This window comes from Sylvia atricapilla, chromosome 2, assembly GCF_009819655.1.
Source record: "Sylvia atricapilla isolate bSylAtr1 chromosome 2, bSylAtr1.pri, whole genome shotgun sequence".
Lineage (NCBI taxonomy): Eukaryota > Metazoa > Chordata > Aves > Passeriformes > Sylviidae > Sylvia > Sylvia atricapilla.
Window position 1 is genome coordinate 23,851,214 of NC_089141.1, and position 13,147 is coordinate 23,864,360.

Consider the following 13,147-nt stretch of genomic DNA (forward strand, 5'->3'; position numbering starts at 1 on the left):
TAAGTCTAGAGTTTCCTTCATCATGTTTTTAAAATCACTTCTAGAAAATGTTTCTGAGCTTCAGAATTGTCAGTGAATTTTGGGGGGGTGTGTTGTGGGCTTTGTTTTGTTTCCTTAATAAAATTAATAGGGTTTACTGTACCTCTTACCTAAAATACAAGGCAGGTGCTCACTAGGAAGAGGAGTTTTTTGTCAGCAGTGACTCAGTGAACTTGAATATAGAACAATACTATTTGATAATATGAAAACACATCTCCATCTTCATGTGGTTTGCTGATTGCACTGATCAATTGAAAGTGTTTCTATCTTTGTGATATCCTTGGTTGCTGCCTCACTAGGATGCTAAAGGCTGATTCTTGGGGATTTTTTTATTGAAAAAACCTTGTAGTGTTTGTCCATGTGCCTGCAATTGCCTGTTTTTCTATTCAGTTTTCTGTAGCTGGTTTCACCTAGTGCAAAAATGAAGTGTGATGTTTCCTTCTTGAAACCAAACGCCTTGAGGATTTTGTTTCTTGATCTACTTCAAAAATATGTTTATTTCACAAGACAAAAGCAAGGATTTTATCACTTAGTCCTGACACAGAATTCTATTCTGAGTGAGTCAGAATAGAGGGATGCACCACACATCATGACCTGTAATTCTCATTTCTCAGTATTTCAAGCTGTTATTGAGAGTACTGTATCCACACATCCCTAGCAACATGGCCACTCAGCTTTTTTAAACCACTTCTCCCATGTGATCTTAGTCATTGCCTTGTTTCCCAGATGAGTTGTTCTACTTTTCATTGCTGTTGATCTAGGAGTTGTTCTTTAGCTTATTAAAGCTGTTCTTTAACTGTTTTTGTTTAGCTTAAATAATAACAGTTAACTGTATTTTTCCAAATTTCTTCTAATATTTGATAATTTTAATGGAAAATGGAAAGAGAATTATTTTAAAAAATATTAATCTACCTCCTGCCGCTGAAGTAGCAGTTGACCATGTAGAATATAAAGAGGAGCTGATGGGAAAAATTGCTTTCAGGTACTAACTGGGAGCTCTGTTTTAGATTAGTAATAATTCTCATTTAGATCTGGGTGTAACTCCAGCTGCTCAGCTGTTGTACAGAACAGAGCAGTATTATCTGGTGTTGCCTGCATCAGAATTCAGAGGTCCTCAGGCTGCTTTTTCTGTACCCATGGTTCTCCCAGTTTTGTAAATTATTTGTGAAACAGCTTTCCAAGAGAACTGTGGGGGCTTCCTGTGGGTATGTTCTTCCTGAGGACATGGGGAGGAGATGCTGGGAGCAGAGCAAGGACTGTTCAGGAGGTGCCAATACAGAGTTTGAAGAATGGAAGGGCATGAATGAGGGGTTTTTATGAGGAAGAGGTTTGTTTTGTCAGGAACCGCTGTGCCGAGTTACAGTTCCTCAGTGAGGGCTTGAGATAAAGCAGTTTTATTTGGAGAGTATGTGGGGTTGTTAATAGCGGTGCCTTTTGTCTCTCTGAAGACTTTATGATCCATCTTCTCTTGCAGAATTTGTGCCACTTCCATGTTCAAACAGGTCTCAAACCATGGGGTTTTGAGCTGTAGTTGTAATGTGACCTATGAATGTTCTTCTGAACAAGCAGCAAGCCAGCTCTAGATCAGGCTTGAAATGTCTGGGTTTCCAGCAGTTTTATTTATTCTTTCCTAAACAAAAGCAGCTGTTGATCACTATTTAGACCTTGTGTGTATCTGTAAATATGTAGGCATATAAAAAATGCATGTATGTGTTCTCATGGTTGTCTCTGTCTCTTCTAAGAGTAAAACAGCTCCACAGAAGGTAGAAAGCGAGCAAAGAATTAATTTTGTCAAAACTGGGAAAGACTGGATATGAAACCATGAGGAGGAGATCTAGTCCAAAAACCCAGTTAGAGGAGGGCAAAACACAAGTGTAAGGAGAGGATATAAGAGTAATATACTTGCATTAAAGAATAGGGGTTTTCTCCTCCATAGTGTGTCTAATAACTCTCCCTCCATCCATGGTCTGTACCTGCTGTAAGTTGGAGTTTGGGGCTGTCTGACTGAAGGAAAGGTGTCAGAAGGGGAACTTCTTTTCTCTCAAACATCTGACACATAAAAAGTCCAAGAACCACTTTGTTAAAGCTGTGGTTCTTCAGTGTGTGCTGTTTGGTCGACAGGAGCTATACATAACATCTCATAGGGGTAGAAGGCAAATATAAAAATAGGAATGTTTTTAATACTGATTCAATCCGGCTGTGGAGGAGACATTTTTTGGATTCAAACTGAGCATCACTGATGTTTTTTGTCTTTCATGCCAGCTCTATGTGGCCACTGAAGCCATCCTCATCGCATTGGTGGGTGCAACTCCTCCCTACGACTGGGATCTCCAAGGGCTCTCAGCTAATCAGAGCCATGGCAACCATTCAGTGAGCCAGCAGAGAGCTTTTGGGGAATGGCTTCTGACTGCCAATGGCAGCGAGGTGCATAAGCACATACACTTCGGCAGCAGCTTCACATCCATAGTCTCTGAGGTAAGTCTGAAATGTGTTTTGCAGCCTCATGTGTGAGTAGTAAATCTTACTGAGATGGTTTTGGGGGTCTCCTTTCACTGGTTTTTTCCTGCATACTAATGCATGTTTTGATTAGTAAATGAAATGTGCTACCTCCAGTTACAGCACAGGTAATGTGCTGATGTCTTTACTGGCAAGAAAAGCTAGCTTTATATTGCTATGCAGCTCTTGGCCAATGTTCTGCTCCAAAACTTCCCACCTTTTCCATGTGGAGGTTACATAGTGCATCCTGTGTCCTGGTTTCCACGTTTGAATCGCAGCATTCATTTAACAAATTTGCTCAAAATCCTTTATGGACTCTGAGCTCTTTCTGGCCATCCCCTTGCTGAGCTGCAGTGTGTGTAGTGCATCCATCATGCAGTTAGCAAGCACCTGGAGGAGCTGGAGGGGAAGTGTCTCCTGCAGTATTTGTAACTCCAGATACAAGAACATGGGCAGTGGGGAGTCAGGTGGACAAAGCAGCTCTCTCACATTCTATTCCAAAACAAGCTTTGGCTTCACTGGCACGGCCTCTGTGTTTTTTAAGTGATGTCTTTCATAGTCTATCCACAGTCTGTACAGGAATGATTCCAGACTCTGCATTGATTTGTGCAACACCTGCCCTTCCTGGGTCTGTCAGTATCTGTTAATGTCAAATTGTTCTTTACAAGAGCCCTGAGTGCATTGGTTACCAAGCCTGAGTGTAGAGCTGAACTGTGGAGTCAAGTGTAGCACCACTTGACAGTTCATGGCTATTGTCCAGAGGTATTAATGCTATCCAAATTACTCCTAAAGTAAAACAGTTTATTGGTTAGGAGCATATTAATAAAAATGGCCAGGTTTGGAATAGTACCAAGCCATTGTGTACACAAGGCATTGCTTCTTATTCTGGCAGTAAAGAGGATATGAGTACTTGTGATACCATTTAAATTAAAATTTTAATGGATAGTGGATTTCTTAAGCATTATTTAAAACACAGTAAGGTTTCTGAATTTTCTCTAGGGTTTGGTTTTGTTTTTTTTTTACTTGCCCAAGAATCTTTTACTCTCTTAAACTTGACAAGTCAGACATGCTTGTAGAGCCTAGCATACGACATAGATTTTATATAGATCTTTATACAGTTTGGTTGCATAAATAAGAAATGCGGGTAAAGAACAAAGCCTGCTTGAGCAATAAAAAACCAAAAAAAATCTCCCCAACCAAAAAACCCCAACCCCAAGGCAACTTGTGTAGATTCTGCTATTTCTTTAGCATATATTTCAGTAGAGGACCATTTGAATAAAATCTTCTTAGCTCTTCTGTTTCCCTCTATTGAAATGCAGTTTTTATCAATTTGTTAGCTGAATATTTGGTGTATTTGGAGGTTATGTGCTAAGCACAAACATTTTGAGAGAGAACATACATATCTGGAGAATATTTCACCACTGATTCATTTTTAATCTAATTCATGATTGATTGTATAGAAGTTTTTTTCCTACGTAATTAAAGAGGGTATGTCAATGCTTAACCTTGTGGCATCGCTGATAACATGACCATTACAAATTTACTCTGAAAAATATTCTGATGTAAAAAGCTTGATTTGGGAATAAGCATATATGTAAAATATTTTTATGTGTAAGAGAAAAGCCTTGATCTTTCTAAATGGCTTAGACATTGAGATAAATTTTGAGAACAAATTTTGCAACCAAGTTATCCCTTAATCCCTGAATGATTCAGAAAGCATCTGATGTCAACAATTTTCATGTTGGCAGCTTTTTAAATTTTTATACCAAAAGTTATTGCATGATTCTTGTAGCTGTTATAAAACAAACTGACCATGTTATTTCAGGATAAAATTAATCTCATATGCAATTATTCTACAAATGTATTTTTCCGAGAATTGTTTTAAAGTCTGCAGAAGCTTCATAAGCTGATTTATGATCATGTGGTTGGTTTCAGTTGAATTTTGTCTGTCTTGGCACTTTATGAGCACATTTCCTACTATTATCAGTAACCACCTCCCTGTTGAAGTAACAATTCAAAATGAAGCAGATATAGAAAGTAAGCAAGTTATTTTCTTGGAGCTTATGAATGATGTTTTGTTAGCATCCTAATCTTTGTGAGGTTTAATTGCATGGCTCTGTTCTCATGATGAGGTAGTTTATAACTGAGCTTTGAAATAATATAAGCTTTGCTAGAAAGGATATTTAATGAGATTTTGGTAGAGGAAGAGGAGATTATGAAGAGAAGATTAGAGAGTTATTGCAGGGATAATGACATAATCACCAGCTTACCAGCACAGGAAGAAGAGTTGGTTGTCACTAAAAGGAAACATTATCTCAAGGTGCAAGAGGAATAGAAAAAGAAAAGAACAGAAGATATGGAGTGTTTAGAATACAAAAGGAAATAACTTTTGAACACTGAGAGCATGGCATATTTTTATTCTGCACTTCTATGGGGCAAAGAATTTTCTCAGGTTCAACTTGAGACAGTAAGTCTGTAATAATCAAACATTTCAAGACCAGCTTTGTATTTAGAATTGAAAAGAACTGGAAATGACGAAGTACATTGTAAAAAAGACGAGTGTGTGCAGAAAACCCGACTAACTTGTGTAATGGTACCAGAATATTGCTCAGGGACAAGACAGTTCATTAAGAGGAGCATGTGCAGGAGTTACCTTCGGACAGAGACCACAACTATTTTTTCACAATTTGTCTTCTATACGCTGCAGTGACACATGTCAATAGGTAGAACTGAGTCTATTTAGGTTAACAGCTTTATGTGAAAGAAGACAGAAAAAGGAAAAGTGGGAGAAAGCTGCAAAAATTAGTGTATTGCAAGGAACCTGTTCTTGATTTCAGAATCAAAAATTGGATTTGGTTTGGGACAACTGCAATTGTTAGTATCCTGTGGCAAGTTTGGGAGACAGCAGTGGGGGCTGGTGATTTACTAAATATGATGCTTAGGAGATTTATGAAGAGTTTGATCTTCTTTAAAATGTGTAACATCCCCTCCAGCTATTAGCTGTTGGTGAACTGTTTGGATTCTGATTAACATGCCTTTTTGCTGGTTTGTTGTTTCTGTTTTTCCCCTCTCCCTTCATCCAGTGGTTTTTAATTGGCAATGCATCGTACAAAGTCAGTGCTGCCAGTTCTTTCTACTTCAGTGGTGTGTTTGTTGGAGCCATCTCCTTTGGGCAGCTGTCTGATCGCTTCGGGAGGAAGAAAGTCTATCTCACAGGTAACCCCTCAATAAAACAGTGGCATGAAGGTGTTGTGTCCCTGAGAATCAGTGACAACGGCCCAGTTTCTGCTGAGAGCTTGATATGCAGCTGTAAATCACGTGCTGTGATTTTGTTTGGTTTTTTTGGCATTCCAATATACTTGTGCCATAGAAGTTGAGAATGAGGTATTAATATTTCATTATTCACTTGAATTTCTGCAAGGTGTTCTGGGCTTGTGAGTCGTGCCATAAAGGCTTTCTCTTGTGCAGCATTGTGCTCATGGGACCTCTGCAAGTTGCAATTAGCTTTTTTAGTAGTTTTGTAACAGCATTCTTACCTGTATAATCTGTTAGGAATTCGTTGCACCTTTTATCCCCTGTCTGCATGATTTAATTTTTGTGTATTTGTGATCCTCATACTGTTTTGAAGCTCATAAGCTTTGTAACTGTTCCTGGATCAAACAACATTTGAAACTGCATGTTTTGTGTATGTATAAAGTTGTGTGTCAATGGAAGAACATGTAGAGTTTAAAGAAATGCTTTATGCTTTTTTGTTTTTCTTTTAAGGAACAGCACTCATTCAAAGCACATAAAGGTGGGCCTGCTCTGCATGCAAACCCACCATGTATTGTCCCCTGGTGACATTTCTCTTCTCTGGTTTCTATACACTGCTCTCTAAATATGAGGAGAGATGTTTGGTCATATATTCAACCTGTGGTTTCTGTATCAGGGATAAATATAAAGCTGTCTTTAACAGGAGTCAGACAATGCTTCTGAGTGTCTAAAAAAAATTGTCTGCTATGAACTGAATTTAAAAGTTCAAACTGCAGACTGAGTATGAAAAAAACACTGCTTCTGTGTCCCCTCCTTTTTGATACTGACTCTAGGTATTTAAATTTCTTTCCAAATATGTGGTTGTGGTGTTGACTGTGATGTCTTAGGACAGATGCCAGTGGGCATCAAGTAAAGATACCAGTAGACGCTTCTGTTTCTTTAGGTACCCTTCTAAAATGAAACTTCTTGGCTTATTTTCCAGGTTTTGCACTTGACATCTTGTTTGCCATTGCAAACGGATTCTCACCCTCGTATGAATTCTTTGCCGTTTCCCGATTCTTGGTGGGGATGATGAATGGTGGGATGTCACTGGTAGCCTTTGTTCTGCTGAATGAGTGTGTGGGTACAGCCTACTGGGCATTAGCAGGTAAACTGCCTTTATTGTCAGAATTCATAGATTTCAATCTCACACACCACTTGAGGCACACAAAGCAGTTGCAAATTTAGCTCCACTTGAGCATATCTGTGATCACAGTCTTTGAACTCCGCTTATTTAATAAGAACCTTGGACAAGCAGGGTAGATTACTTGGGGCCATTCAGGTCTCTGCATCACTCAAGTTGACAAAGATACAGCTGAAACAGCTCCCATAAATGTTACCAGCTAATACTCATCCCAAGGTTTGTCACAAGTGAGCTCTATTAATCAGAATGTTGGACTCTGCTAAACAGAGCCAAGTGTTTGTATGCTAAATATTAATTCTTTCCTTCCTGGCAGTTCTTAAAAAGAAAGTTGCTAAAAAAAGTCGTTCCATGTAGTAATTATCTTTAGAATTTAGATGATACAAACACCCCTAACTGTCCTGATTGCTGGTGTTGGACCTATCCCTCAGAAATCTGTGTAACCTGTACTGCTACAGCTCTGGGGCCTGACTTAAAAAGCTGAAGAATTGCCAGGCTGAGACTGTTTTGGAATAGGGTGTCTTACAGATCAAAGGAGCTACAAATGAACACTACATATACCTGAAACTGCCAATTTTTCAATGTTTTGTAGTATTTATTTTTACACATAGAAAGGTGCATACTTATGCTGCATATGTACACATACTTATTTTTGAAATTGGAAGACTTCATTATTCACAGGGCTTTGTTGGGTGTGGAGGATGTAGAAGAGTGCTTTTGGGGCTTTTATTAATCTTTGCAATTAGATTTAATACTTCTGCTCTGCATGAATGAAGGGCAGCATGTTCTTTGGTCAAAGCTGTGTTTCTGCCTGATTTGCTGAGTAAAATTTTTGTTAATGAAGAGTTAGTTCTAACTAGTTAGTTAGTCTGATCCTATTTGCTGAGATTTACTAATGTTTCTTACAGAAGTAATAATGTTTTGTTTTGTTTTGTTTTGTTTTTAACTGTGTGTTAGGTTCTATTGGTGGCTTGTTCTTTGCTGTGGGAATTGCCCAGTATGCTTTATTAGGGTATTTCATTCGCTCCTGGAGGACTCTGGCTGTTGTAGTTAATTTGGAAGGAGCAACCGTCTTTTTCCTCTCTCTGTAAGTTGTTTTTCTTTCATAAAGAAAGATTTTTAAAAGTCCAACAAACTGAGTACCTAAACTACTGAGCCAGTAAGTCTACATTGTGCTGTGTGTGCAGATTACTGTAGATGGGAACAGTTTCTAAGGTGGTGGAGAAGCAAATTCTGTTCTTCAGCTGATGTGTGTAGATGACCTAAACTGGTGTGCTACCAGGCACTATAAATTCATGTTAAAAGATAGAGGAATAGTTTCATATTCATGTAATGATGCTTCTCTTGTGTTTACACAGAAGGAACAGTATCAAAATTGCTTGCCTGTCCTGTCTTAAAAGTGACATGCAAAAGAAAAAATGGGTAGCTTCCTTTAATTTTTCAAATGTGATCTTTTTGGAGGTGGCTGGGGGTTTGTGAATTTCAGCACTGAAAGCTCTGTGATGCAGTGTGGTGGTATTTTCTTATATGCTCTCTGACCTCTAAATCTCAGTAACTAAAAAAGTGAAATTACTTTAGCTGCTGTTTAAACTAGAGGACTTTGCCTTTCCAACGTCTATTTCACCTCAGTAACTCATTCAATAAAGCTTCTGCACCTCAAATAATCCACGCACTCTTTCAAAGGAAGCATCAGAACTCAGGGAAGGGTCTTTGAGGCTGTTCATTTCAAAACCTTGTGGTGATAGGGACCCTTGGGAAAAATAATAGCTTTCAGATAGATAGGTACAACTTTTTAAAGTGAGTTATGCTTGTCCCTTCAGAGCTGTGCTCAGAAGCCTATCTTTCCTGTAAGAAAAGGAGTTTTAATTCCAAATTTCACACTGCCTCCCTGCCACATTGCTTAAAAATTACTCAATGTAGTAAATACTATCAGATTTTTATCCTAGGATACAAAATATGTTCCTTTCTAAGCTTTTTTTTTTTTTTTTTTTTTTTTTTTTTTTGTGACAACACAGAATCACATTCTTTTAAACTCAGAGGAAAAACAAAATTTTTGGTCTGAGGCAAAAATCCTAAAAAGCTTCTGGCAAAAGGTTAAAGTTTAAATTAGTCCTGCAAGCCTGAAAATAATAGATTTATGTAGTAGATAATATTGGAGTTATAGATCTGTCAGGTGAACAGTGCACGTGAGGAGCATGACCTTTGCACAGTTTCTGCCTTCGTATCTGCAGGAGAGAATTTGGCAAAAAGCTGAAAAATGGGAAGTGGAAGTTGGTCTTGTGGAAAATGAGAAATGGAACTAGTGGGTCTTAGAAAAGCATCCTGTGTTACTTGCATTAATGTGTGCCTCCTTAATTCTGAATTCCCCAAAGACCAGATCTTAACCATACTGTAACTTGTAATGTTGTTTGTTCTTTGTATGTATATATGTATACACTTAGTGTAATTTCTTGGTATCTAAATTATGTATGGCTTACATTTCCTTTCAACATGCTGTGTTTCTGTTTTGATTTTCGATAAGTGAATTTTATATCTGAAGGGTTGTTTGAAAACTCTTGATTATACTGAAGTGCATTTCAACCTTATTCCTTTTGACAAGTCCGGCGTCACAGAGAAGAGAATCCCTAAAGGTGTCTGTGTGTGTGTGTTTCAGCTTCATTCCTGAGTCCCCCCGCTGGCTCTATTCCCAGGGCCGTCTGAACGAGGCAGAAGACGCCCTCTACCTCATTGCAAAGAGGAACCGCAAGCAGAAATGCACTTTTTCATTAAAGCTCCCAGCTGAGAGGAGCTCCAGAGAGGCCGGCAGCTTTCTGGACCTGTTCCGATACAGGATTCTCCTGGGACGCACCTTGATCATGATGTTCACCTGGTACTGGAAATACTTTGTAGGCCCACCTGTGCTACTGTGACCTCTTTAAATCTTTGAGAGAATACGGTGCTGAGAATTGTCCTACAGATTGTTAGAGACACTGTACCTGAAAAGGATCCTTTGTAGTATTTAAGTATCTATTACAGTCTTTCCTTAGTGCATTTCTAGCACAAAGCCATTTTTACAGTCCAGTTCTGAGGTGTTTTATCTCTGCATTTCTATCTTGTGTTTTGAGTCTCAAAACAGTTTAGAACTACCCCTTCTGTTCTGACCCACACGGCTGCTGAGATGAGTCACGGTGTCCTCCTCTTAGGCTCAGAGCTGTCAATGTCTCTTCACATGGGTTATTCCTTGTTTTGTGTATGAGGAGCCCATTAGCAGGTGGGTGGCCTACCTTGTCTAATGAGTAGACATCATAGGCAACAGTTCTTTAAGAGAAAGTGCTGGCTGTTGCTGTAGTGAGGAGCAGGAGCCTGTGATGGTCTCTCTAGTCACTAGCAGAAATTTAACTCCAAAAGTGCCTCGGTTTTTTCAGATATCTTGCTAGCCGTGAGGTCTTTTGCTTCTACTTTAAAAAAACCTTGTGTGACATGGTATGCAGGTCCTTGGGCATTACTGCTCCTACAGTTGCTTTTATAATGCATATATTTGGGAAAGATGTATCAATTAAGAATAAAAACAATGGTTTTGTCAGCATACACCATTGAGCTGTTTTTCTTTTGCTTTTCCAAGTGCTTACTGCAGGATAAATAGTTGATTGTTCTGTTCCTTAAATGATAATTGCTGATTTGTTGCAGAATGAATTAATGACTAGATTCTTTCCTTTCTGTAAAGACAACTCCCTTTACAGGGGTTAACATGACATTAGGGTTACAAAAGAAAAGTTAAACAGAGTTGGAGAATGAATGAATAAAACTGGACCAGGGTATAGAAATTAAAAGAAGGTTGAAGTATTGTTTAAACTGCTTGAGAAATTTGGTTTACACACAATTGTAACCTGATTTTAAAAAAGGGACAAAGACATTTCTGAAGTTAAATAATACAGTTGTGATTGTTTTCTAACTTTATACTGGCTTATGCACATTGTTCGTAAGTGTAGTCTTAAGTTTCACTCAGTAGTAAGTCAGGAATTTGCTGAGACAAAAAGGTTTGTTCGCCTAGAAGGCATCCTACACTTTCTGAAAAACATTTTAGACCTATCTGCTGAAACACTAAATATAGTTTATAGTGTATTCTGCCAGACCAGTGCTTCGATTTTGCAGGCAAAGTGTGAGCTCTGATTTAACTTTTTTTTCTCTTGTCTTTCACAGGTTTGTGTGCAGCTTGGTTTACTATGGTCTTACCCTTAATGTGGGTGACTTAGGGGGAAGTATTTATGCCAATTTAGCCCTGTCAGGCTTGATAGAAATCCCAGCATACCCAATCTGTATTTACTTGATTAACCAAAAATGGTAAGTGTGGAATTTATTAAGCCACTCAGGGTTTTCGTCATAACTTTTCTCAAAGATAGGTTTTCTGTGTATCGCATCTCCTACCTTTTCTGTTGTGTGGGGCTTCCCACTTCAGTGTGAAAGTGCCATTGATTTATCTCTACTTCAAATAGCAGTTTAACTTGTTTTTAGTCGCTCACCTAATAGTGAGCCGTCCCTCTGGCTCAGGTGGGGTCGATGTAACTCGGAGGAGGCTGCGCTGCCTGCAGGCTAACACTAGATAGCGTCCTTCCCACCTCTGCCCCGTGATCCCCTCTTCCCTGCTGGGACAGAGCTATCCCGACTCCACCCTGCTGCGGCTGTCCTGTGGTCTCCTGCAATACCGGTACCTCTGTGAGCTGCTGTGTGAGCAGAGCAGATATTCAGCCTTTTCCTGAACTATGATACTCTGGACCACGTCTCTCAGTTTTTGTAGATCTTCCTCCCAGTCTCCTGAGGAGGTTTACAAATGTCACGCACGGCAGGAAGCAACCCCGAATCCTAGAAATTGTCAGCTGCTGTATAAAGTTGGTGCTCATTGTGCTAAGTGTGCAGCACAAGCTTGTTTTAAAAACGGTGTGAGAGGAAGCATTGGTGGAAGATGGTATTCAGAATTCCCAACTGCAAATAAAGAGTCAGTGTGAATTCAGAGGATTCATTACTTTGCAGCACACAAACCCAATGCAGAATATAAACCTTTGTTATCTTTGCGTATCAGGTTTGGTCGGAAGCGAACGTTGAGTGCATTTCTGTTCCTGGGAGGATTGGCTTGTCTTATTGTCATGTTTCTGCCTAAGAAGAGAGGTAAGTATTCTTTTGTTTCTGGAGTATGTGGTAAGAATTGGTAAAAGCAGCATCCTACAGCATAACAATTTGATGGCAGCTAGAAGATTAGGCTCATACCACATGTGAGTCTCAATTTTTGAACCCAGAGAAGCCAACTCAATAAAAGAATAAGCAATAACCTCCCTAAACCTTAGAGAAAACTTGTTAGTAAGGTTTGAATTTGAATTTTTGTCTTTGGATTCTGCCCTTTACTTTTGTTCACTGCTGTTTTCCAGTGTTTTTGACATAATCCAAATGAATAATATTTCTTGTGGTATCTCCAATAGCTAGATGATAGGTTAGTGTAAGTAGTACCCATGCAGCTCAGATGTATCTCTCCAAGTGGAAGATCAGTGTGAGAAGATCTGAAGAACTGGGTGATGGAGCAAGTGTCTATCTTTCCCACACTGCTGTGTAATGTTCAAGAGTAGTGTGGTTGTGGTAATAGTAATGTGGCCACATAACTTACAGCTTAGAGAACATTCTGATAAACTTCTGACCTGGGGAGTCTTTAAGAAATGTGAAATTAAACATGTTTTGTGTAAAGGTGCACTTGTTAATTTTTCAGGATGCATAGCGATTTTCTTTTTAAAACCAGATAGATAAATTCACCTTGCTGGTAAGATCTCTGGATGTATATTTACCTTTCATAAAGTGAGAGAATGTTTCAAACACTTGAAGAGTGATTCAAGAAATTAAACATCTATGACAGAGTACAGAATTTGCTCTAGATGGCAATGGGTCTAATAGGTAAAGCTTTTTTAAAAGAGTGCAACTCAAGTTTTCAGAATTATTCCAGGTGCTAGGGCATGGACACTTGGAAATACTCTGGTTTGGCTGGAACCAGTCATCAAGTATTTTTTGCATATCATTCCAAACATAAAATGTGGAAAGAAAGGACAGAACTGTGAGACCCAGGAAACAGCTGTGTACTGAAATGCCTGAGTCAGGCAAGGGTGAAGTGCCTTGGGAAGTGAAAGGGCTCACTGGCCAGAAGGAAGCACCTGTCTTCACTGG

The 13,147-nt window shown here is 39.0% G+C and overlaps 1 protein-coding gene across 1 annotated transcript in view; it reads left to right on the forward strand.

Moving 5' to 3' along the window:
* SLC22A15 (solute carrier family 22 member 15) overlaps positions 1-13,147 on the forward strand; it is a 31,322-nt gene that overhangs the window by 10,111 nt on the left and 8,064 nt on the right. Inside the window, exons 2-8 of the mRNA XM_066340997.1 lie at positions 2,302-2,514; positions 5,619-5,751; positions 6,770-6,934; positions 7,925-8,054; positions 9,621-9,836; positions 11,147-11,287; positions 12,024-12,109. Of these exons, the coding sequence (XP_066197094.1) occupies positions 2,302-2,514; positions 5,619-5,751; positions 6,770-6,934; positions 7,925-8,054; positions 9,621-9,836; positions 11,147-11,287; positions 12,024-12,109 (1,084 nt within the window). The remainder of the gene's footprint in view (positions 1-2,301; positions 2,515-5,618; positions 5,752-6,769; positions 6,935-7,924; positions 8,055-9,620; positions 9,837-11,146; positions 11,288-12,023; positions 12,110-13,147) is intronic.